The sequence below is a fragment of the Jaculus jaculus genome, chromosome 8 (assembly GCF_020740685.1).
Source record: "Jaculus jaculus isolate mJacJac1 chromosome 8, mJacJac1.mat.Y.cur, whole genome shotgun sequence".
NCBI lineage: Eukaryota > Metazoa > Chordata > Mammalia > Rodentia > Dipodidae > Jaculus > Jaculus jaculus.
In genome coordinates this window covers 94,242,591-94,269,257 of record NC_059109.1, presented here as the reverse complement: position 1 = coordinate 94,269,257, position 26,667 = coordinate 94,242,591, and the positions used below count along the sequence as shown (strand labels likewise).

Below are 26,667 nucleotides of genomic sequence, written 5' to 3'. Positions count from 1 at the left end.
TGGCTGCTTGTATCACATCCCAATGAAGACTATGACAGAGCTGTAAACTTTCTGGAGCTCTTAAAAAGTAACCCTTTCCTCAACCCAAAAGATGCCTTCAGCTGTCACACTCTTGTGGCCTGGATTCCATGCCCCTTGTCCTCTGAGATAAACATCTCCACAATCTTATTTAGCATAAACACTAAATCCAGCATGCTGGCAAGACAGAAGTTGAGTCATGACGTATTTATTAAGCTGAGCACTGAGTTTGACACTCAGAGGAACACCAAATTAATTCAAGACACATTACTTGCCCTTAAGGGACTTACATCACTGGTTTAGCTGGGGGACCACCCAATATCCATTATAATGGAGCAATCAAATCTCTACTTTGGGCTCAGTACCCTGCATAGAGTGACAGGCTAGGAGATGAAACGAGCCTTGGTGCATATGGAATGCACACCCGGCCTGCAGACCCTCAGCCTGTGTGCATTAACTCTACCGGCAGCCTGGCTGCAGAGTGAAGGTGGCTGTTTGTGCATAAACATTGTCATTTCACTGGGACTGCTATTTCATCTTTGAACCTTGGCATCAAAGGAACACTGACCTTACTCCTGTAGCTTGCTTTTCTTTGAAGCGTATGGCTTTGCATTGCAGATTAAAGTGAAGACATTCATCAAGGAACAGATCTGGCCAAGCGCTCCCCAAACTCAGTCAGTAACAAAGCCTTGAAAGGCTCCAATCACAGTTGCAGTGGAGTGGGCTGATGGTGAGGCCTGGAGCCAGCTCTTTCTTTCTCAGATCCTGTGTGGCAGCTCTACATGACACAGTGCATCCCTTGGAGGGTTGGGCAGCTTTACTCTGAGGGTCGGCCTATCTTTAGAAAGACCTAAGCTAATGCAATATTCCCCACTCATCCTTTTCAGTAAGTAGACATTGTTGTAAATGAGGTCAATGAAATCATTCACTATATGTCTTTGAAATTTGTCAAAAGATGTGCCAGGAAGAGCCACCTGAAACTTGGCTGCAGATTCTGTCACAAGATCTTTCTTTTGTTCATTTCTTTGAAAAGAAACTGTCCTATCTTTCCTCCCACTTCTCCTATCTTGATTATGAAAATAGTCCATGCATAGCATTCTGTTTTCTTTTAACTCTTAAGGTGGCAAGAGGCCCGAAGTAAAAGATACTAATTGTGAGGTTAAGAATAAGCAGATGATAGAATGGGAGAAAGTCTTTGCCAACTATTCCTTTGACAGGGTTGCTATCTAGAAGAGATAATGAACTGTGAAAGCTAAATACCAACCTTCCCAAACTGCCAATACATGGGCTAATGGAAAGAGCAAGACATTTCTCAAATGAAGAGACACAAATAGCTGACATATTTAAAAGAAATGTTCAACTTCCTAAGCCACCAGAGAAATGCAAATTAAAACTGCTCTGAGATTTTATTTCATGCCATTCAGAATGGCTATCATCAACAAAACTAGTGACAACAAATGCTGGCACAGTTGTGGGGAAGAGGTTACTCTTATTCACTGTTGGTAGGAGTGTAAATTGGCATAGCCACTATGGAAATCAATGTGGAGGCTCCTCACAAAGCTAAATCATTTTTTAAAAATTTATTTGAATGGGGGTGAGAAGGCCCAAAGTGAGGTCAGGGAAAGAGATTGAGTAAAGGAAAGTTGGAGGGAGGGATAATCAAAATCTAAGAGGATATAAATAAATAAATCATATGGAAACCTAATTTTTTGGACAATGGAACACTCAGGAGCCAAAGATTGTTGCTAGAAAATTTTCAGTGCCAGGGATGGTATACCTCCCATTGAGTTGTTGGCCAGGGAGGTCCCTGATGCCACAAAACATTATAGGCCATTGCTGAGGCCCTTGGTTTTCCACCAGAAATATATGGTAAGACCTTATTGCTGAAGGCTCCACAGACTTGGGCTGCAAGGCCACTGAGAAATCCTACTGGAGCTGAGATGATAACCTCTTCCATGTAGACCAGCTGACAGAAAGCTGGAAGAAGCCATTCTGTATGCAGTTCAATGGGAGAAAGAGAAATCACCAGTGAAGATACTCAACAGTGGACAATGCTAGCCTTATATTTGGCCAGCCAGGCCAAATGAGCCAACTGGTGCAATAGTGGCATGTCTGTTATGGTGGAAACCAACTGCTCTCTAATTGGACTGGAAGCCCACTTCATGGGAGGGCATACATCTCTGATACTGAAAACTTAAAACAGGGGTAGTCCTGAGTCCTGGGGTTGTAAAGTCTGCTGCTGTCTGGCTAAATGTATATACTATATTTATCAAACTGCCCAGTAAGCACTTCTGTTAATTTTCACACCCTTATATTAATGCTACTCTCACTTTTGGTAGAGAATCTTCTCTTTTCAGATGGCAGTGACCTTGGGATGACTCAGAAGGCATCATGGTGCTGGAAAGAAGTGACAGGAGTGCTCAGTACTGCAATATCTCTATCACACTTTCCAAGGCTCAGGGTCTATTGCAGAAGAGGTGGTGGAAAGAATGTAAGAGCCAAAGGAAGGGTAGGACTCCTTACAATGTACTCCCCCGCCAGAAACAAAATGGCCTGGATATCCATGACCTCACAGTGCCTACCACTACCTACACAAGACCATCATAATAGGAGTAAAAGATCATGACATCAAAATAAAAGAGAGACTGATTGAGAGGGAGAGGGGATATGATGGAGAATGCAGTTTCAAAGGGAAAAGTGGGGGAAGGGAGGGCATTAACATGGGATATTTTTTATAGTCATGGAAGTTTTTAAAATTTTGGAAAAATATTTATTTGAGAGAGAGAAAGAGAGAACGAGAAAGAGACAGAGACAGAGAGAATGGGTGCACCAGGGCGTTCATCCACTCTGGCCACAAGAAATCTAGAAGCACGTGCCACCTTGTGCATCTGTTTTATGTGGGCCCTGGGGAATTGAACCTGGGTCCTTTGGCTTTACAGGCAAGTGTTTTGACCACTAGGCAATCTCTCTAGCCCCACCCCTATAGTTAAATCTTTACCTACCACATGACCCCATTATGCCATTCCTGGGCATATACCCAAAGGACTGTCTATCCTGACAGAGACACTTGCCCAACCATGCTCATTGTTGCTCTATTCACAATAGCTAGGAAATGGAATGAACCTAGATGCCCATCAACACAAACCTAGTAATGGAAATGTGTTACAGTTCTACTCCACTGTAAAGAAAAATGGGTGTGGTGGTGCATGCCTTTAATCCCAGAACTTGGGAGGCAGAGGTAGGAGGATTGCTTTGAGTTCAAGGCCACCCTGAGACTACATAGTGAATTCCAGGTCAATCTGAGCTTGAGTGAGACCCTACCTAAAAAAAAAAAAAAAAAAAAAAGAAAAGAAAAGAAAAAGAAAAATGAAGTTACAAAATATGCAGGAAAATAGATGGAACTAGAGAACATTATACTAAGTGAGGTGACTCAGGTCTAGAAAAGCAAAAATTTCATGTGCTTTCTCATATGTGGATCTTGATATTTATTGTTTATAGATAAGGAAATAAAGGGTGTTAGAGTGAATAGAAACTATGAATCAAGATAGAGCACAAAAGAGGCACAAGAGGGCATGGAGTGGGGGACAAAAGGAAAATGTAGAATAAAAGTGGAAAACAGGCTGTGGTGGGGAAAGAACCTAAGACTGGAGGAGAGGTAGGAGAAAGAAGGTTACAAAATTTGTGTTTGCAATAGAATATGATGAAGCCTAATTCTTTGTATGAGAAAAAATAAATTAATTAAAAAGCAATAAGCAGATAATTAATGAGGCTAGAAGAGATAACCAAGATAAATATTTCCCACCTCAGGGGAAAAATTGATGACAGATGACCACCAAAGACAAATATAATGACTTTAAATCAAATCTCTCTGCAGACCTTCAACTGTGATCAGATAAACAGAATAATTTCTATCTGTAATGAAATCATAAGTCAATTCTGAGGAGGAAAGGGGTGATAAAGCTGTCTAGTAGTAAATCAACTGATTCTGAGAACATGCGCATGAAAGGGTTTAAAAATTAGCTAAAATCCTTGTTGAAACATAGGCTAATTTGCAAAATATGTTTTTCCCCTGCTACTTATTATCTTTAAAATAAGATCAAAGGATAATTCTGGTACTTATGAGACAATTCACTTGCATTTTGTTTTTGAGGCAGTGTCTCATTGCAGTCCAGGCTGACCTGGAACTTACTCTGTAGTCCCAGGCTGCTCTCAAACTCGTGGCCATTCTCTTATCTCAGCTTTCTGAGTGCTGGGTCTAAAGAAGTGTGCCAGCACATCTGGATCTCACTTGCATTTTTCCCTTAAATCTTGAATAGTTAATTTTCCATTAAAAATGTTTGAAGTGCCAAAAAAATAATCAATATGGCTTTGTAAAAAGCCATTGGTTTTCAGATCAGTTTTTTAGTTTAATCCTATTTATGTATTTACTGTTTTTGGTACTGAAATCAAACCTAGGACCTTAGACATATCAGGTAAATGAGCCACTGAACTAGACCTCCTGCAAAGACTAATTTTTGAAATATATATATGTATATATACAATTTGATAGCAATTCTATACCTTGATATGCAATTCTGTACACATTTTTAATGTCAAAAGGTAGAAAAAAATACTCACTTGTCCACTATCCCTTAATGGCTTGCCCATCTCTATTTTCAGTATGGCTATGTACTTTTGACGAAATGACTTTAAGCAAGGTGATAAGTGTCACTTTCTGGCTGAACCTCCTTTTCTCCCTACTTTGGTGTTTATGGAGATCTTGTGTTGTTATAGTCAAGCTTCAAGCTAGAAGTGGTTTGCATGACTGCCCATATGGAAAGGAACTACTTTTATTACCCTTCTTGCAAGCAAAAACTGGACCATAGTTCTGTTAAGGTACGAAAGTTTTCAAGGTCTATTTGTTATGTTGTCTTAACCATGCTCATCTTGACTAGCCCAAGACCTTGAAGAAGAACTAGTCCTTCCTCTTGTCTGTCATCCTTTTTTGTCATCAGAACCTGCTACATCAACACTGAAAAGTCTTCATGTGCTTTGGAACACCAGGAATACCAGCTTGAATTAAATAATACTTATAATTGTTCCCAGTCACAATTTAGAATATTTGGTATGGATTAAGTTACCTTGTTCTCATAATTCATGGACACACAAATATTATGTTTGTCTCATTTTAAAACTGGAGGAACCAGAGCACAGAGAAGTTAAGTAACCTGCTCAGGATTGCATATATAGTTCATTTGCATAAGGCTGCCAGAAGAAAGCATCACTGGAGTTGAATCCCAGTTGCTACCTTCCAGCAGCACTGCCAGGACTCCCCAGACTGAATTTTTGCAAATGGCAGTCTTTGAAAAGACTTTAGAGGTCCCCCAACCAGTACTTTTGTCTGGTAGGTCATTTTCCAGTTTTGGTGAAAAAAATCCCTATCTTGTGTTTTTTCAAGTATACTAAGAAGCAGGAGAGCTCAGAGCAAGGGCCTCAGTGAAGGTGGGTAGAGCGACCACTTCAACTAGACCATTTCCATTCTTATCTGGTTCATATAAGGGATATAGGCTGTTCCTGGTCTGATGTGCTTAGGGCCAGAAACATTTTAGCGTTTGAACTTTTTGAGGAATGTCTGTACACACATAATGAAATAGTTTGAGGATGTGCCCCAAGTGTAAACACAAGATCCATTTATGTTTCATATATACCTTACACACATATAGCTGATTTTTTTGAGACAGAGTAACATTATTTGTCACAGACACAAACTAGCCTAGAATTTGTGATCTCCTGACACATCAGTGCTAGAATTACCAGCACGCACCATTATGCCCAGCACCTACAATGATCTGATACAATATTTTTGAGCATCTGTATTTTGATTGCCTATAACCTGAGGTAAAGTGTAGAATGTATCATGTAGCATCATGTCAGTGTTCAAAAGTTTTCAGATTTTAGATAGAACCAGAGATCCAAGAAGCTTCAATGAAACAATTATTCAAAAAGAAGTACACGTTCATTTGGGTTGAAGAAAGTAAAACCTTTTAGCTGAAAATGATCCAATGCGAAGAATTGGCTGGATATGTGTTCTTATGTCCTCAAATGGCCAATAGTGGTTTTCCCTTTCCCAACCACTGTTGGTACAAACTATAAGAGAATTTTAAAAGTTAATGTTGACAACATTGGTCTTAGGAAAGCACATGGAGCATCACCAATAAGCACAGGTGTGCACATGCACACACACACATATAGACACAACTGATGTTTTAATAAATGGTAACACAACATAATACAAAGTTTCAGATCTTATTAAGAGGAAAATAAGAAGGTTGCATTTGCTTTACCAAATGTGCGCTTGCATGCACATTGATAGGAGTTTTAGTATACTTATCACTTAGTCTGATTTTCAAATTTGGCTTCATGAGACAAAGGTACTTGAGAAGGTGAGAGGCTGACTGGCAGAGGTTTGGAAGAGGAGTTTAGGAAGACTGGGCTCTCTGCAGGCCCTCTTACCTTCATTGTTCCCATCTTCTCCCATGAGGATTTTTATTGATCTGATGATTTGCTGTGCTACTGGGGGGCTCATGGATGCGGAATAAACAGCACTGTGTGAATGAACCCGTATGTAATCCACGAGCTCCTAAAATAGAGGAGGAAAGCCCAAAAGAAGTCAGGTCAATCTCAGAACTGGTATTGAGAATCATGTATAGTCTTCCCATTCATTATAGCAGAACACTGGTCTTGTAGCTTAAAGGATGCAATCTGTTTGATTCACAATGGGTATTATCAAATGACTTACTTTGCCCCTATCTTTTCTTAGTCTTTTCCTTAAAATAACTTGAAACTCTGGAAAGGTGTGGGGGTACTGAGACATGAGCTCTATCAAGCAAAACCAGATGTGTGAAGGAAAAATGTTTGAAACATCTGTTGAGCACCTACTATGTGCAAATACTGATTTGCCCTTCAGGAGTATACAAAGGGCATAGGGTCTGGTTTCTTCCTATTGCGAACTTTAATATGATTGTGCCCATAGAGAGTAAAGACAGGCACAAGAATACATGTAATACAGCTGCAAGATGCAGAGAAGGACAGTGTTCTGCTACTGGGAGTCACCATCTTCTAGGGAAGAGATGGGATTTATAAGCCCTTGAAACGAATGACAGAGGGAGAAATTGAGTGAAGGGTTAGAGGTGAGAAAGCAGAAAACATGTGTTGTTGATTGACAAAATATGACCAGTTCTTTTACCCTCTGCACCCATGCATCATTGCCATTGGCACATCTGGGGTTCCCTTGTGCCTTGCTTTGAGCAGTCAAGTGTGGTAGAAGTGATGATGTGCTAGCTCTGAGCCTGCCTCAAAAGGCATTAAGCACTTTTGTTCTCTCAGAGCTCCCTCCACCTGTCACATGCAAAGGCCTAAGCTAGCCTGTGGGAGGAAACCAGCCACCTGGACTAGAGAAATGTCATCTCAGCCCAGACCATCCCAGCCAAGCAGTTCTCAGCTAATTCAGCCACTGGCTGTCATGCAAGAGCAAGTCCAGATTAGGCCAAGACCTATGCCTGAGTACAGAATAGTGAGCTAAATAAATTGTGATGTTTCTGTGTTGCATTTTAGAATTCTTTGTTACACTGAAAAAAGCTAATTGAGACATGCTTGGAGGACAGCAAAGGGAAAATTGAGTCCATGGGGTGAAGAGAGCTGAGCGTGTTTAGTAGAAAATTGAATAATTGCATAGGGTATGACCAGATAGTTTGGTTGTGTCTTAGGCCATTGAGAACTATTGGAGTTTTTGTGTAAAAGTCCTTGGAGTACTGCATCAATGTGGAGTTCTAGTCTCTGGTGGCAGGGACACTCTTCCACTGTCTGATTCCTGAGACCAAACACAAGGCTCCAGGTAAGCTTGCTGAGACCTTCCCCCAAGAAGTTCCAAGAACCTAATACTAAGTGGGGTGAACCCTCAGGGTGCTAGCATCTGCATTGGCTCATAGCTTGGGACTCTCATGATGTCCCACAGAATAACTCATGGATGATGACAAAACGAGCACTGAGGTGTCCAAATTGTGATGTCACAGTTTGGGATGCCATGTAGTAGTCGTCTCTGATCAATCCCTGTGATGGGGAATTGGGAAGGACTTAGGGAATGGAGGTCTTGCTTTTGTGTCTGTCTGTGGTGTCTCAACTTTCTTTTACTGGTCACATCCATTCACACCTCTAAGCCTGGGACTGTGAGCTGCCTCTGGTTTGTCCATCTCTTTTGGCGGATGTGTGGGAATTAGTGTTCATAAGCATTTTAAGAAGTTAATTGTCCTCAATGAAGTGAGTGGTCTGGTGATGGTGAGGATTTGTCAATAATGTGATGATGCTTCCTGGCCCACAGGGAGAGACAGGAGCTCTACTCTCTTCTGTCCAATATGTCTTCCTTTCTAAACATCTCTCCCATTCTTTCTTCTTTTCTAACTGCTTTTCTAACTAACTACCCTTCAAATGTTCCGTGTGTGTGTGTGTGTGTGTGTGTGTGTCTTTTCCTTATAGAATCCACCCCCTTATTTTTATTTTGGTTTCTTCCTTTTCTTCTATTTTCACCTCAAATTTATTTTTTTTCTATATTTGTAAGTATTTTCTTTCTTTTATTCCCCTTCTTTTGCTACTCCCCCCCCAACTTTCTCTCTCCTATCATGTTTCCCACTCCTTCCATCTTTCTTTCCAGAAAGTACTTCCTAATGACTTGTGTTCTGGATGCATATGGGAGTCCCAAGATGGAAAGAAAGAAGAGACCCTAGATTAGTCTCTGGCATCTATTATCCATATGCTTATATGCTTAAAATTAGGTTTTCATCTATTATCTCTTTTTTGTTGTTGTTTGTTTTTCAACATAGGCTCTCACTCTAGCTTAGACTGATCTGGAATTCACTATGTAGTCTCAGGGTGGCCTCAAAGTCATGGTGATCCTCCTGCTTAAGCCTCCCAACTGCCAGGACTAAAAGAATGTGCCAACATGCCTAGCTATTCTTTTTTTTTTTAAATAAAAATTTCTGGGGGCTGAAGAGATGGCTTAGTGGTTAAGGCACTTGCCTGTAAAGCCAGAGGACCCGGATTTGATTCCCCAGGACCCATGTAAGACAGATGCAAAAGGTGGTACATGCATCTGGAGCTAATTTGCAGTGGCTGTATGCCCTGGCATGCCCATTCTCTCTCTCCCTCTCTCTACCTCTTTTATTCTCTCTCTCAAATAAATAAATAAATTTTTAAAAATTCTGAGAGTATAGTTCCCACATTTAAAGCACAGGTGTTTGAGCACCCACTTTGTAGCATTTAGGAAGTGTACCCTGTAGGATTTGGGGCCTTTCCAAGAGATAACCACATTTAGTTCCCATGAGCTAGCCTGTCCTTCATAGGCCTGTATTCATTTTCCTAGTAAGTGACAGTGGGATTTTTCTTTCTCTGTTGAGAGATGAGAGTTTCACCACAAGATGCTAGAGGAGGCAGAGAGGGTCTAGTGTGTGAGAAACAGGTTTTTAGACAGCAGAAGCTTAGAGCACATATTTCTGGGAACGGTGTTTCAAGGGTAATGATCTGACATGATTGATGGGTAGATGTGGAGAGATGCACAGGTGGTAAAAGGCATATGCTGTGCTAAAATTAGCAATGGGGATGTTATCTTATGACCTAATAATGTATGAGTCAACTGGAGGTAGAGTGGCTCTGAGCAAGGTGATCAGAGTTTGTCCTCTTGAGGGAAGGTAGGATCCAGGAGTTGCAGCATAGGCTCTGTAACCCAACTACAGGGTTAAAATCCTGGCTTTGCTACTGACTACTATGTGACCAAGGACAAATGAGTACATGCCTGTATGCCTCAGTTTTCTTCTTAGCAAAGTGAGATAACAGTGATACCTTTCAGAGAACCATTGTGAGGATGAAATGAGTGAAGACATATTTGGGCCTTAGAAAAGTAGAACACTGCAATTACCTCACATATTTGGTGGTTACTGTTGAGTTTTTCAGTGAAAGATTCTTAGAATGGAGAGTGTGGGTGGGAGGATGAGACCAAAATACCAAGGTCTTCAGAATTGCAGCTCCTTCATTTATAGAGGAAATACTCTTAGGCTAAATTACCAACACATCAAATCAAAGATACTCAGCTCACTTTTTCATCCATCCTTAAAAGGATAGTGGTAATAACAGTGGAAAGAAACAACAGTCTTTAAAGAAAAGAGTACCCTGGCTTGATGACAGTTTGAAAGAATCTGAGAAGATAGGGCTAGAACTGACACCACGGCTGATACTGGCTGCCTGAGGGGTGATTTTTAAGAACTTTGCATGTGTTAGCTCATTAGTGATAACTCTATGGGGTAGATCATGCTTTTATCCCATTTTATAGATGTGCAACTGAGTCACAGACAAACTTAGAATATTCTTCATAAAAGGTGGTAGAATAAGTATTTGGACCCAAAGAAGCTGGTTGTGGAGCCCACAGACCCCATCCTTAGCACTTACTAACTCCTATTTTTTTTTTTTTTGAGGTAGGGTCCCACTCTGGTCTGGATGACCTGGAATTAACTATGTAGTCTCAGGGTGGCCTCAAACTCACAGTGATCCTCCTACCTCTGCCTCCCAAGTGCTGCGATTAAAGGCATGTGCCACCATGCCTGGATTTCACTTACTAACTCTTTAAAGTAGGGGCAAGGTGGCCTTGGTGTGAGGGGAGGGGAGGATTCCAGCAGAGCACAGGACCCAATTCCACTTCCACCTACCCTGTTGTTCTTTCCCTGATCTCTAGACATTACTCTTTCAGGATGGTGTGGGAATAGAATTCCTGATACACTCAAGTATATATGGTCCTAAACCACAGGTTGAATCTGACCACAGGTTGAGGTCTCATGTCTATTACTCTTGTTTGGTCGGATGGTGAGAGCAGGGATGAAGTTGTATAATTCTCTTAGAGTTCACAGTGGTGGACACTTAGCAGGGGCCTGGCATATGTGGTCATGGAGAGCAAGGGTTTGTAGAGACTAAGGAAAGATGATGAGCCCTTGATGTACATAAGGGAGTACTAAGGGGCTTTCTTATGAACAAGTGTTGGGATATTCTCAGCTGTGAAGCATTGCTAACAAAGATCAGACAAGGAAACAAAACAAAGTCTCCTTTGATGCCCAGTGTCCCTTGCCCCAGTTTTCTTTTTCCCACTGAGGAGTATCATAAAGTTGGTCACAAGCATTCTTAATTGAATAAGCAACTCATGGGGTAGCATCACTCCCTTTGAACATGAAGTGAAAACTGCCCTACCACATTCCCTTTCTCTGAGTCCACTTGGTCTCAGTCTGAGCTCTTGGGTGAGGATTATTTTGCTTGTGTGGTTGAGGAACTAGGGCTCTGTAGTCATTTCTGGAGAGTGTCAAGGAGAGCCTTGATTCCTGCTGCTTAGCTCACTGATTCTTGTCCTTTGTTCCTCCCTCCCACCCCCACTGGGCACCACAAGCCATGAATTAAGACTAGTCTTTGGTCTTTGGCAAAGCTAGTCTGTGTTGTGTCTTTCTTCAGGGTGGGTTAGAGGTCTCCTCAGACTGAGGTTTCCAAGTCCATTTGTAAGTTCAAAACCCTGATTATTTTCTTTACCCATAGGCCTGGAGTTCAAGGGCAAGGGTGGGTTTTTGGGAGGAAATCAGACAGGAGGCTCTTAGAATAAACATCTTGGTACTCCTTCCATGACCCCTATTTACTTCAAAGAGCTGTTAAATACAGCCGGGGCCAGGAACACCAAGGCAGAGCCAGGTTGTCTCTAAGCAGCCTACTTTTGCCTGCCTTACATGCTGCTGGGACTAACCATTACCCCCAAACTGGCCTCCCTGTCCAACCCACTTTCCTCCTCAAGAATTCCAGCTCTGCAACCTATCAGTCCTCAGGGTAACCATTACTTCTCTTTTTGAAAGTCTTTGGTCAGCCTGTGGGGGCTGGGGAAAGCCAGTGGATGACACGCAGGAGTGCAAGAGGACTCCAGATCCATGCTTGGAGAATGATGGAGTATTTGCAGCACTGATTACAATTTCCCAGCAATTCCATAAATACAAACTGAAAATTGAAATGGTGGCTCAGGATATTTCTCAATCAATGGACAATATACTAGCCTTACAAATGTGAGTACCCAAGTTTGGAACCCTAATACACACGTAAAGAGCTGAATGCTGTGGTAGGTACATGTAATTTCCAGCCATGAGATGAGAAGGAGGTAGTGATGGGAGAATCCATCAGAAACTTTGAGACTAACTAGCCTTGGCAAAAGCAGTGGTGAAGAACATGAGGCCCTGCCTGAAAGTTGTTCTCTGACCTCCATGTGCATGCATGCACACATAGAAAGGGAAAGGAGTCTAACTCTATCAGCTCAGGCTTTCTTCTGTCATAAAGAGAGGTAATGAGCTGAGTTTTCCTGTGGAAGATTTTTAATGGGTAGACTTCCAAGTAGACTGTCCACTGTGTATCTATAGAGCTGAAACTCCAAGAGCAAAAGAGAAAAGTTTTGCAGACTCGAGAAACTGCTTTAGGGGTGGGGCATAGACAGCTCAGTGAGTACATGCTTTTGCTACACAAGAATGAGGGTCTGAGAGAAAATGTTCAGGGAGAGAAGGCCACAGCCCCAACTAGTTGAAATGAATTCGCAAGAGACTTTGTGAGGGGAAGGATGAACTCCAAGCCAGACTCTGTGGTAGGATCAAACCAACCAACTTTTTCTGTGTCTATTTCTAAATGTTTTGAAATGTTCTTATATGACCTTTACTCGGTCCACAACGATTTCAAAGACCTCCTAGACATCATTATTAGGAATGCTATTCCTTTAAACTATGATTAGCATGGCCATTTAAAAAGAGACCTCACAGACAATGTTTTTGTCTTTCCCTGGATTTTGGGGACCATGTAATGATGTTCAAATCTCCAGATTTACAAAGAATCCCATGGGCATAGTAAATTTGAAATTATTTAGTTTCAGAAAAATGCCAAGTCTAAGAATGTGTACATTTAACATTTTAATGGCTTTTTAAAATGTTCTTTGCTTTAGAATATTTTGTAGTAACCCCTTTCCAAAATGAGGAAATATTTATTATGGACTTTGAAACTCTAGAAATTTGTACTCTAATGTTTAAAACATACAAGCAGAAAAACGTTTTTTCAAATAAACATGTTTACTATTTGGTGATTACTATGTTCTTTCAATTAAAAATGTTAAAGTTAAATGCGAAAATTAAAATTTAAATATTAAAATTAAAACTTAAAAAGTCAAAACAGACTGAAAATGAAAATTCTTTATAAAATAGTCTTAAATCAAGGAAATGTAATATATGATTTAAGTTGAAACTATATGTAATTGAAAACTAATGAAATTTGAGAACTTAAAGCGACAGGAGCAGAGACATAAGTCACACTACCTATTGGCCAAATTAGGCTGGAACCAAAACAGTTCCAAATAGGTGTATATCTGACTAAATCTTACACTACTAGGAGATGATGCATGCACTTTCTTTAGTGCCTTGCTCTCTTGTTCATCTTCCAATGTTGAACACTCTGTCTTTAAAGTTTTCCATCTGGGTGTTTTAGAGCATTGTTATCTTAGTAACATTGAGCCACTGCCAAACACTCTCTAATTCCTGCTGCCACCTAGTGATGAAATTAGACAATGCACTATAACATGGGAAGGAAAAAGGAAAGGAAGAAAGAAGGGCGAGGAAGAATGTTGTAGCCCCCTGGACCCAAGTATGCACAGAATAGATATTCTAAAAGGCAAGAGAATGAACAAACATGCATAATTTTTCTACACCTTTGTTAAAGTATATAATATTTTTCAGAATAGCTCAGTCTCTACCCCCAGGGAATCAGAAGTACCTCTACTTTTTGCAGAGTACTTTCTCTTTTCATGCCTTCCACCTACCTGACTTCAGGGTGAGCGTCTGAGGGAGGCTCATAGTGAGCTAGTCCTTCCTGCAGCCTGTCTAGGGCCTTTGTTTAAAGTGGGTATCACATGAAGGCACGCCATGAGAAAAATGTGACATCAACCAAATTTGACAACATTTCAAGGATCTGCTTGGTTCAGTTTATTCAGGTGCATTTGGTTCAGGAAACAGAGTTATGCTTGGTTAAAGTTTTGGTAGCTCAGAACTGCTGCTAAAGTAATCACAAAACCACAGCCTCACAGAGTCAAGTAATCTGGATAAGACAGCTCCTAAATTTGAGACTCTCTGATTCTGCTGCTGTGACAGTTAGGAAGGGGATATTTAACATTTCACCAGACTTTGCTGAAGTTCTGAAGAGCCTGGCTATCTCTTTGTTTCAGCGTTGTACACAATGCTCATTCTCACAGACCAGCGGAGGGAGGGTGAAAAGTCATGCTTTGAGCCCAGAGGAAAGCAGTGGTTATTGAAGGGTGAAGTCCACTTAATACTGAACAATTGGGCATCTGCATGTCTCATGGCAAGTAGTCACAAGTCTATTGTTTCAAATTATGGGCTTACAATGACAAGATTGTTTTTTCATCTTTTTTAAAAAATTTGCGTGTGGTGTGTGTATGTGACATGTGTGTGTGTGTGTGGGGGCATGTGTACCTGTGTGCATGTAGAGGTCAGAAGAAATGTCAGATATTTCTTAGGAGCACTGATCTTCTTTCAGAGACAGGGTATCTTATCAGCCAGAAATTCACCAGTGAGCTTACTGTTTCCAGATCTCCACACACCTCTATGCCCAGCATTCCGTGTGGGTAGTGGGGGTGGAACTCAGGACCTTAGATGTCCTCTGAGCTATCTACCCTGCTCTTACAGGATATTTATTTATTTATTTATTGATTGACTTTGCTAAGTCCACTGGTTTGTCTAGTTGACCAGTAGGCTGAGCTTGTTCCTGCCAGTCTCGATGAGTAAGGAATTGGGAATTTTGAGTTAGCTGTCAATATCATGCCCATGCACTAGTTTGGAGCCTCTCTGCATCCTGGTAGGCAGAGCTATAACATTGGTACATAGTCACATTGGCACAGGTATAGATTTGCAGAAGACAATGGCCAAGATTCAGATTAGGTGTGCATAAAAGGGGGCAGGTCTGAAAATTGGATTTTCTTTTCTCTTTCCCTTCCCTTTTCTTTTAAATTTCATTTTAAATGGTTTTTGTTTTTCATTCACAAAATACTGGTGATATAAGCACAAGAATGACAGACTTTAATATTCATGTAACAGTGTTAAGTTCTCTGTTTAGAATTATTTTAAGCACTTAAAGAAGTTAGAGGATAACATTAACCTGTGGTTTATCCAACACTGTGGAAAAGAATTATTTTGCAGAAAAATACATGCAGCCTCATACCTCCCAGAGGACCTAATGATGGCCAGTGGTTGCTGGGAGAGGAGGAGTCAGATTCATCACTGGGGTAGCCACTAGTAAGTTGCACATTCCATAGTAAATAACTTGCCCTCACGATCTGCAAGCAATCCTAATTTAACTCAATGAATAAAAAAGTCATGAAAGTAAGATGAGGACTGATGGGGAAGGATAAGGTGTTAATGAAAGATATGTAAAAGAGGACCATTGGGAGGGATAAAATTAAAGTATATTATGTGCATGTATGAAAATACCAAAAATGGAAAAAAATAAATAAAATTCCTGATTTTCTGTGGTCTGCTGCCTGCCTTCCTTCTTTCTTTCTTTCCTTTTTCCTTCTTTCTTTTCTTCCTTTCTTCCCTCCCTCCCTCCCTCCCTTCTTCCTTCCTTCCTTCCTTCCTTCCTTCCTTCCTTCCTTCCTTCCTTCCTTCCTTTTCTTTCTTCTTTTTATTGAGGTAGGGTTTCACTCTAGCCTAGGCAGACCTAGAATTCACTATATCATCCCAGCCTCACCTTGAAATCACTGTGATCCTCCTACTTCTGCCTCCCAAATGCTGGGATTAAAGGCATTTATCACCATGCCTGGCTCTGCTATTTTTTTAAAATTTATTTTTTATTAGATACAGACATACATAGTATAAATTTAGCACATGTTGGTACCACCCTTCCCTGCATCCCTGCCCCTTTTCTGAAGAGGTCCTCATCGCTGTCTGCTACGGTTTTGATGGAAACTCTTAAAACTCACAGGCCCAGCCTTTGTAATAATCCTAAACCTTTTCTACTCCTGTTATCACCTGCTTCATATTTTCATGTACACACACACACACACACACACACACACACACACACACACACACACAGTTTGCCTTTTACAAGAACCCCCGTCACTGTGCCTTGGCTAACATTATTTCCTCTTTGTGAACTACAGCCTCTCATTACTTGTCTACAAGACTGCTTGCTTGATGGTTATTATACAAAAGATCCAGATACAACTCTACAGTTACTTCTCTCCCTTGTACTCTGCACCTTGCTGTTGTCATTTCATTGGAATGCAATGACTCATCCCTTGTTCCCCTTCACTCCAGGAGGATGAGCTCCTGACATTCTGGGCCTCATCTGTGCAGGCACAGCAGTCAGGTGAGTCATAGTGAGCCGAAGTGAGGCTGACAGAATTCAGATAAGCCATGCCTTTATAGCATGTTCAAGATTTAAAAAAAATTAGTTATTTGTTACAGATAGAGAGTGAGAGAATGAGAATGGGCCCACCAGGGCTTGTAGCCACTGCAAACAACCACCAGATGCATGTGTCACCAGGTGCATCTGGCTCATGTGGGTCCTGAGGAATTGAACCTGGGTCCTTAGGCTTCAGAGGCAAGCACCTTAACTACTAAGCCATGTTTCCAGTCCATGTTCAAGTTTTTTTTTTTTTTTTTCTTTTTGAGGTAGGGTCTAGCTCAGGCTGACCTGGAATTCAGTATGTAGCCTTAGGTGGCCTTGAACTTCCAGTGATCATCCTACTTCAGCCTCCTGAGTGCTGAGATTAATGACATGCACTACTATGCCTGGCCCTATGTTCAAGTTTTAAAAAGTCCTAAGAAATTTTCTTCTTACCTTCTTCCCAGCTATGTAACCTCCGCAGGCGGCAAAGCTTTTGGTGAAGGTGCCCATGTACACATCCACGTCATCAGGGTCCAGTCCAAAGTGCTCTCGGACACCTTGGCCATTTGGGCCCAAAGAACCAATGCTGTGAGCTTCATCCATGTAGAGGTAAGCCTTGTATTTCTTCTTTAGAGCCACAAGTTTGGGCAGATTCACAATGGAGCCTTCCATGCTAGCATAGAAGAGAAATATCCTTAAGTAATGAATGCCCTCTAAAGAAGCTCTGTTATCTTCCTCCAATACATCCTACATGGCCTGTCTTGGCCCCAGCCAGGGATGACACAGATCTGTCATTCTTTTCTGAAGGTGATATTTGATTTGGCTAGGATAACTTCTCAGTCTTGTAAGACTGCTTGGCATGTCTATGCTGCTTGAGTAAGAAAATTTACATTCAATGGTTGAGCAGATTGACCATTTTGGATTTAACTAGATGTACCATTTCTAGGTATTCTGTTGATTTTAATTAAATTCCTCTGCAGTGAGCTAGCCCCTTTTACCTATTTGCCATTGTCTGTTTAGCCAGATCATTCAGACCTAAATTCAGGGTCTCCACCATTCAAGTTTAAAATAGAGAATAAAAAATGAACAAATGAACCTAAGACATATTATTATTATTATTTAGTTTTTCAAAGTAGGGTTTCACTCTAGCCCAGGCTGACTGGAATTCACTATGGAGTCTCAGGGTGGCCTCGAACTCATGGCCATCCTCCTACCTCTGACTCTTGAGTGGGATTAAAGGCGTGCAGCACTACACCCAGCCCGACATCATATTATTAACTAAACACCACTAAATGTCCCTCTTCCCTCCACTCAACACACAGTTCAAATCAAAGCCCTACATGAATGATCTGGTTATGTCCCTTTCAGGTTCTTTAGAGCAATGGAAAAGACATTGAATGAGTCTTGGAATGTTGTGAAAGGTTTAGAACACAAGTTTCTGGGATCCTACCATGGGGGTTCTGCTCTTCAAGGTATAGGGTGGACTGAGAATCATGCAAGCTCTCAGGAAACACTCACATCAGTGGCATGGGACAATACCTTGGGGATAATTGTTATAGATGAACCCTTTCATTTTAGGCCTATTTTATTACTTATTTTAGCTTTATAAGATTTTTTTTAATTTGTACTTAATATATTCTATTTTAATAGTAGTTTTAGGTTTATAGAAAAATTGAGTGCACTGTATGGAGAGTTCTTACATACTCCTCCTGCAGCTTACCACATTTCCCCTGTCACTAATGTCACACAGTGTGGTACATCTGTGGACTACTCCACAGATTTGCATGCCATCTTTGTGCATGGTCCTTGCTAATCTGCTGTTCCAACTTCAGTGCATGTGCTGCTCATATGAGTACCTCAGTGTTTTGTTTTTTATGGTATTGTGGATTGGTGGGGGGGGGGACACTTCAAGTCTTTCAATTAAGGGAAAAAATATAAAGACAACAAGTAATTAAAATTAAAACTTATGTCTATGTGGCACTTGTAGAGCTCAGTGAGTTTTATGAACTTTGACTCTAATTGGCCCTCAGAACACCATGAGCCATGTCTACACCGCACACAGTTTTGACTGCACTGACTTGCTAATTCTGAAAACACAGCCTCACATGCTCACCACACAACGGAGCTTGTCAAACAATTCAAGCAACCCTTCAATTTAATTCAAGAACTAATCAATAGAAGAAACAGAAAATTGAGCATCTACCTCCTTTCTTATTAGATTATTAGAGTGCAAGTATTGTATTAAATTTAAGCATGAGTGTTAGGTTGATTTGGTGAAAATAGTCCAGCTAGCCACATAGCAACATAGCTACCTAGACCAAGGGGTTGAATTTAACCATTCTTGGATGCAGCACTTGGGTATTTCACAAGGTCACTACAGATGGCCAAGTTCTGATCTTAATGGAACGAAGGCCAGATAATGATCTTCCTTTATCAGACTTTGTGAGTTAATTGCCACATTTTCATAAATTCATTGCTTGATGAAGTTGTCTCCATAGAGGCGATGCTATATGGTTATCTGGCTGCTAAATCTTAGATTGTGGCCATAGTGCTTACTAACTGGAAACTTGGTCAACATACACACCATCCTCTGCTTTAATTTACACCTTGTTTTTATGTAGAATAAGCATAATGATAGAGCCCTCCTGACACAGTCTGCTTGTCAAGTACCTAAGCCTCTTGGGCAAGCATTCAGTGAGCCTGGTTGCAAGGAGGACCGACTTGAGAAAATGGGAGCCCTTAATAATGATCTGTGTTGAATCTTCTTAGAATAAGATGTGTGAGTGTCATTGTGAGGGTCAAACATAAAAAAATGGCTTCTGAGTCTAAGAATTCTTAGGTTTTCTTCCTGTCTTTAAAATGTTAGGAGTTAGAAACATAAATATACTCAAAAAATTACTTGCCACAAATATCCATTCTTTGTTCTGGAAAGGACTTTGGCAGGGGCAAAGCTAACATTGAACAGTGTTTATAGATGGTCTTAGAGCTAATTAGCCATCTTTTGATGGGCTGGTCTAGCTGATGTAAGGAGCCTACCAACCTGGTCTGCATTTCTTCCTCCAAGATTAATGACTCCATAATACTGCTGATTTTTGGAGTTAATGCAGGGAACACATAGGATCCTAGAGAGATCTCAGCTTTTATACAGTTGCATTTATCCACACTAAGTTTTCATTTCCTGAATGTTATAAAATTTGAACTAAATCCCTTGCTATAGTGGTGTATTCAGTTGGGGCACATGCATAAAAGGCTAGCTGTTATTTCTATGTGCTTCTGTCAAAAAATCAATATTAGAACTAGTAAGGAAAAAAAATTGAAACACTTTATTCTCTCTCAACCTGTATGGATGGTTGTTTTTTTCTTTTAACTTTAGTAGACAAAAAAGAACTATAATACAACTGCAGACAAAGATAATGTCACCAGCTAATTTGAAGCTCTATGCAGGGACTTGAATTATTCTTAACCCCCCAGTTGGTGAATAATTTCTTTATATCTGTTCTATTGCACAATGTATTAGCTAAGTGACAAGGCTCCTTTTTGAAATCCCCCTCTCATCACCTTTTCCTCCACATGTACACCACCTTATTCACTGGAGGGATTAAGAATTAAACCACTGCTTGGGCAACTTGCATGGTGAAAAAATGTTCTTGGGTGGGTCTACAGTAACACCCAACAGAGAAAGGAAAAGGGGGAGGGAGAGACACTGTGGGATATGAAGACAGAGAATGACAGAAAGAGAGAGAGGGGAATGAGGATGAAATCAATTGCTTTAGTTTTATTCTTCATATTTATGTTTAAACCATAGAGATAGTGGATAAAGTTTACCCCTGAAGTCACTTAGTCTGCTCTTAGACTCATGGCATCCCGGGGCTTCGATAAATGATCATATGTGCATATTACTTGATTCCTTTTATTTTGAAAGTTTGGGGTTTGACTAAGCTACTTTATGTCCCAGGCTATTTGAAACATTCCAACTTCCTAGGATTTTTGAATAATTTTGAGTTTTTTCAACTACCATGAGTTAGTAAGAAACCTCTACTTCTCAGAGAGACAAACAAGTAGAAATATACATTTAAAACAACATAAGGAAAATAGCTCTGAGCACTATTGTACTTTTAGATTTTAGACCCCAAATGATGGATTCACGGAGGTTTATTAGCACTGTGCTCCCATCAACTGAGCTAATTGGCCATATTCACGGAACTTTAGACTGCACATTTCATTCTTCCTCATTTGCAGATGGAGAAGTGGAAGCCTATGTAGGATAACTGTAAGAGTCAGATGAGTGACAGGGCACTTTCCGTGTGTCTTACTGGATATCAACAGGTGGGCTGAATCTTCAGATTACATTGAACTTCTGTCACACCACAGCCACCTGGTTTTAATCCCAGCTCTGTTTCATCTCATTTATCTGTCCTGGAGCAATTTATCTAGGTATCTGATCTGTAGTTTCTTCATCTTTATAATAACCTCAGGAGACTTAATCAAGATTGCACATGTGAATTGTTTAGCAAGAAGTAGCCCATGGACAATGCGACTCCTTCCTCTGCTGTCCATCTTCTGCGTGGATGAAGAACTCACAGCTTTGCTAGATAAGCTATTGTTTTTCAAGCTGAAGTCTCTTCAACTGAAAATAAATGTGATAATGAAGATAGTTTCTCTTTGGCCTGGCTTTTCTATGGGCTATGTCTCTACCAAGGACTGGCTTATATGATTTCACTTAATACTTGCATAAGTGCCTCTGGAGAGTACACAGCTATAGGCAGACACATCAGTATTTGAACCCACGTTCTAGGTTTGCCTCCAAATCCCACCTCTTCTATATTACATATAAAATTATTATGTCTAAGATGTATTATTATTATTATTATTTTCATTTTTTAGTAGTTTCTCACTCTAGCCTAGGCTGACCTGGAATTCAGGGTGGCCTTGAACTCACAGCGATTCTCCTACCTCTGCCTCCTGAGTGCTGGGATTAAAGGAGTGTACCACCATGCCTGGCTATTATTATTATAAATTTTGTGGAGTTTTCTGATTTCTTGGTCTTGGTACCTAGGCTTTTCTATCTTGAAATCCTGTAGGATCCAATTTCTTCATCTGGTGATATTGCAAATTAGCATGCCCATGTGATGACATTCTCTGTGAGAGTTAGAATTCTTGTTAAGCTAGTCTTCTAGGACTGAAGTTAGGCTATCTAGCTGTATAGGCTTGCTATACAGCTGAGGCTGTTGAGGTTACAAGACTGCTACACAGATCAGGTAAAAGGAACTTCCTGGTGGCAGCAAGTGCATGAAATGGAGGCATTGCTCTGTGTACACACCAGGCTGTATCTGCTTGCCCACAAAGATAGTTGGTTGCAAATCTTCCCCTTCCTGCATATGCAAACTAATCCTTCCATCAAGATTTCAGGCAATTCATCTTTCCTAGAACTTGGGCTGACCTTGTGAGGTGCCATGGGCAATAGGGAATGGCACAAGTGATGCTTTACTAGTTCTGGGGCAATCACCTAAAACAATGTTGGCTTCTGTTGTTTCCTCGGAAACTGGCCAAGGAAGCTCTGACTAGGTGACTGAATGATATGAGACTCACATAAAATAAAACAAGCCACCTGGTCTACCTCTAGTACCCAGGCCAGATGTGTGAATGAGGTCATTTTGGATATTGTACTCCCAGCTGAATTCTCAGTTGAATTTAGTCCTAGCAGAACCTCCAACCAATACCATGTGCTGCAGAACTGAGTCACAGGACCAAGGGACATAGTAAATCATCACTGCATAAGCTATTATGCTTTGTGGTGGTTTGTTACACTGCAATAGATGACTGAGAGGTCATCAGTGCTGGGGCAATCTCTGCTGTGGTTTGGCACCATGCTGGCTTGAAGCCAGAAGTCCAACATATATACTTTGTCCCCTTGATATTTTGGTAGGAAACAAGGTTGGCATCACCATTAACAACTATTGTTGTTGAAGTGGTTTCTCTGTGTAACTGATGGGGATATCTGTCAATAAAATGTTGGTGGATTATTTTAACCATGATCAAAATGCTTTAAATTTATCTTTCCTTAAGTGGAACCAAGTTCTGTTTGTTTGAAACTGGGTTCTTTTTGACCTGGTTAAAAGAAAAGGGCCAGTCAGCTACTCTTCCCTCCCACAAGTCCAAGGCACAGTGACAGGCATTTAGATAAGGGTTGTGATTCTCCTCTCAGGCTGGCAGCTGGACAAGCCACTCAGGAAGAAAGATTGCTTCTTAAGGTGCTGCACAGATGCCGTATGAGATTACTTCCCAAAAGTAGCAAGTTTAGGGCCAGTGCTTTGCCACCACTTAACTGTTCTAGAGCAGGGTTTCTGAACCTTGCCACTTGTCATTTTATGCTACAGAATTCCTGGTTGCAGGGCTACCCTGTGCCTTATAGAGACCAGTAGTTTTTAGTGACCACAGAGGCTTCATAAAGGGTACATACTCTTGGGGCTGACATCAGGTAGCTATGCTAAGTGCTGCAGAAAGCTGGCTGCTGGAAATGTAACCCTAAGGTAGCATTGAGGACATCCAGAGCACCAGTCATTGGAGAGGAATATTTGAGTTAAAAAATAATGACAGTCTTTTTTATTGTTTTAATTTGGGGAGGATTCCCCAAGGGATAAAGGTGAATTTTGTCTGTTACTTGAAATTAGCTCTTGTAACCGACAATGTTCACTCAAGGTCTGGGCAGAGCCAATGGATAAGAATCATGCAATTTCTGTTCTTAGGTCTCCTTTGTAGCCACACTCCTTCTCCTTGGGGGTTAACCAGTTCTTCTCCACCTCCCTTTTACTATGGCTCTATCATTATTTCACCTGATTGTTTTGATGTAAGGATTGTTTGAGAATTGTTTTAGGACAGTGTGTTTGGAGATAGTGTCTTAAACACTAGGTCATAAATAGCAGAAATGCTTGGATGAAATTTCCATTAGAGCCATGATAATTGCTTGAGGGTAGTCCTCTGTATTCTGATGCCAATCACTGAACAAGTCCACCAGGCAGTTGGTAGTTTGCTAAGCTATCCAGTTAGGGGCATTTGGACCACTCATTGAAACATCTATGATAGACATAAGTGAAGGGACAGTCTGATGTTTAATAACACAGGCATTAACAGTCTTTGAAAGTCTAGGGCACTGAAAAGAGCCAATACAAATTAGCAATGTGGACATTTCTGAGGAAGACTTCATAAATATGTCAGTCTCTAAAGTATTCCACCATATGCACAGAGCTATAGAAAAGCAAGAGACCCAAACCTGGCAACTTTCATGAGCAGCTGTATCTTAGTTTTCTCCATCTCTTTCTTCCATCTTTCCATCCTTCCTTCCTTCCTTTCAGAGATAATGGGCATGCCAGGGCCCCCAGCCATTGCAAATGAACTCCAGTTTTGTGTACCCCCTTGTGCATATGGCTAATATGGGTCCTGGGTAATTGAACCTGGGTCCTTTGGCCTTAACTGTTAAGACATCCCTCCAGCCCCATCACATTCTTTTTTTTTTTTTTTTTTTTTTTTGGTTTTTCGGTAGGGTCTCACTCTGGCCCAGGCTGACCTGGAATCCATGATGGAGTCTCAGGGTGGCCTTGAACTCACAGCAATCCTCCTACTTCTGCCTCCCGAGTGCTGGGATTAAAAGTGTGCCCCACCAAGGCTGGCTCCATCACATTCTTATGTAAACGATTTCTGCATTTACCCAGGAAAGGTTAGCTTTTCCTCATTAATCAGCCTGCTCTTTGCAGTTGGGCTGGAGATGTTGTGTGGATGAAAAGCATTTGCTGCACATGCGTGTGCCTGAGTTCAGACTCTTGAACCTACATAAAGCCAGACAACTATGGTGGATGTCTATAATCCCACCATACTTGGTGATAAGGGAGGTGGAGATGGGAGAACTTCTAGGAAGCTCCTGGGACAGCAAGTCTGGTGAATGTAGTGCTGAATGAGAGACCCTGACTCAAGCTAGGAGGAAGGTGAGAACTGACACTAAAGGTTGTCCTAGAGGTTACGCATCTGCACACCCATAAACACAGGAACACAAACACAAACACACGCCACACCCCCACAAATGCCTTCAGTTATGACATACCTGTAGATACCTTCAACCAGGATGAGAATCTTTCTCCAGGCTCTGCCGGTTCGAGGCTGACCCTTGATGATAGCTTCTCTCAGGAGTGCCTCCAGGTTTTCCATGTCTTCAAATAATATGTAAAAAGACACTAAGTTACAAGAGGGTTTTTGTTTTACTACTCCAGTTTCTTTATTGAGATGGTGTCAGGTTTTGTTTTTTTTTTTAATTTCATACTCAGACTTGGATTTTCAGAGAGCCAACTTGGAACCAAAGTTGGAGCAAATTGATAGAGAAGTCTGTTTTCAAGTTAAACTTACATGAATTGTTGCACTTGTGCAAAGAGGCAGCATCAACTGCCTCTTCCCACTCCTGCTGGAGGCAAAATACTCTAGTGTTCTTACAAGGCTCTCCCCTCCTGTCTGAGGAAGCCTGGACTTCTACAGTAGATACATTTCTTAGGCTGCAGCTTTCTTGCCAGGGGAAAAGGAACTTTGAGAGACACAGTTCATTACCACTCATCAAATGTTCAGACTGATGTGTGTTAGGGCTTGGCCACGTTTGCATAGAGTAGCAACCTTGGTTTGAGGCTTGATTTTTGAAATCTTTCAATCTCAGATATTTCAATTCCAGGCAGTGGGACAAGTATTAGTCTTATGTAAAATATTTGTGGAACTCTGGACACATTACTAATAGCTGACGATTACTGAGCCCAATTTGTGTGTGTGTCATACACCCCTCTAAAAACATATCTTTGTCCTACTCATCTAATCCTCGTAAGAGCCCTCTGGGGGAGGCCCTGGAACATTTCCATTTGGTGCTTCAGGAACCTGAGACAGAGGATTGTGTAAATTGTCCAAGGCCCCTTGATCATTGATACCAGGGTCAGGATTTTGACCTGTGCTGAGACTCACATCTGTAACCACTGTGTTTTACTGTCCTGCATGACAGCCATAATGCCACCTTCTCACACAAGTAGAACAAAGCAGGAAGGATGAATGTAGAACATTCCCATTAATTTTTTAAAAAACATTTTTTTTTCATTTTTATTTATTTATTTGAGAGCAACAGACAGAGAGAGAAAGAGGCAGTTAGAGGGAGAGAGAATGTGTGCACCAGGGCTTCCAGCCACTGCAAACGAATTCCAGATATGTGCGCCCCCTTGTGCATCTGGCTAACATGGGTCCTGGGGAGTCGAACCTTGAGCCGGCGTCCTTAGGCTTCATAGGCAAGCACTTAACCACTAAGCCATCTCTCCAGCCCAGATTCCCATTAATTTTTAATGTCACATATAATCAATAGTGACATTTCATTTACCTTCAATCAGAAGCAGCTTGACTAGGTTTGGGCTAAGGGATCATTTGGAAGGACTTAGCTACCAATCCAAGTATTGGAGTTTCTATATATTATTTAGTTTTTGACTTTTAGCACTGAGGCAGGGAAACATTATAAAAAGCTTATGTGTATGTTTTTAGATTTGTTATGTTCCCCTGTAATTTTGGCACTTCCTAAGCTTCCTCTTCTTTGACTATCTGAAACTGAAACCCTTAGGGTATATAATCTAAAATTAATTAAAAAAAAAACTGACAAACACGGAGATGTTACTTTAGTGCTTACTTAGTTCATGAGGCATTAGACAGGCCAGCTAAGATGCTCACAAAAGGAGACATCCAGAAAAGACTCCCCTCGAATCATCCGGTTGGTACTTGTTTTAAGCACTGTAAAGTTTCTGGGAAGCCAATTCTCCTTTCCATGATTCACCCTACCCGCTTTCAGTCCTGTGCCATGTGACTTTGTCATCCTTTCCACTAAAGAGTGAAGAACATTCTTTTCTTTTTCTTTTTCATTTCCATTCAGCCAGTGGCTTGGTTTGGCTGACCACACAGAGAAGGGGAGACAGTTTGCTAGTTGCAAGTTAGGTTGGAAGAGGCCTTACATAGTTTTACTTTTTCTCTTGTGTTTCTACCTGTGATATGAAAAAAACACATTCAGGCTAACCCACTGGTCCTGGGATAGCTCCAGAAGGGAATGAAAGACAGCTAGGCCAAATTTCCCAGCCCACCGGAAATCCTGCATGGTAAGTAAGTGCTGAC

The 26,667-nt window shown here is 41.1% G+C and overlaps 1 protein-coding gene across 2 annotated transcripts in view; it reads right to left on the bottom strand.

Annotated features, from left to right (window-relative positions):
* The window catches only part of Sptlc3 (serine palmitoyltransferase long chain base subunit 3), a 125,654-nt gene that overhangs the window by 36,816 nt on the left and 62,171 nt on the right, over window positions 1–26,667 (bottom strand). For both annotated transcript variants that reach the window (XM_004661452.3, XM_045157132.1), the window contains 3 exons: window positions 24,596–24,701; window positions 16,954–17,173; window positions 6,511–6,637 (listed from right to left, as the gene is read on the bottom strand). In XM_004661452.3, coding sequence (XP_004661509.3) covers window positions 6,511–6,637; window positions 16,954–17,173; window positions 24,596–24,701 — 453 coding nt within the window. The remainder of the gene's footprint in view (window positions 1–6,510; window positions 6,638–16,953; window positions 17,174–24,595; window positions 24,702–26,667) is intronic.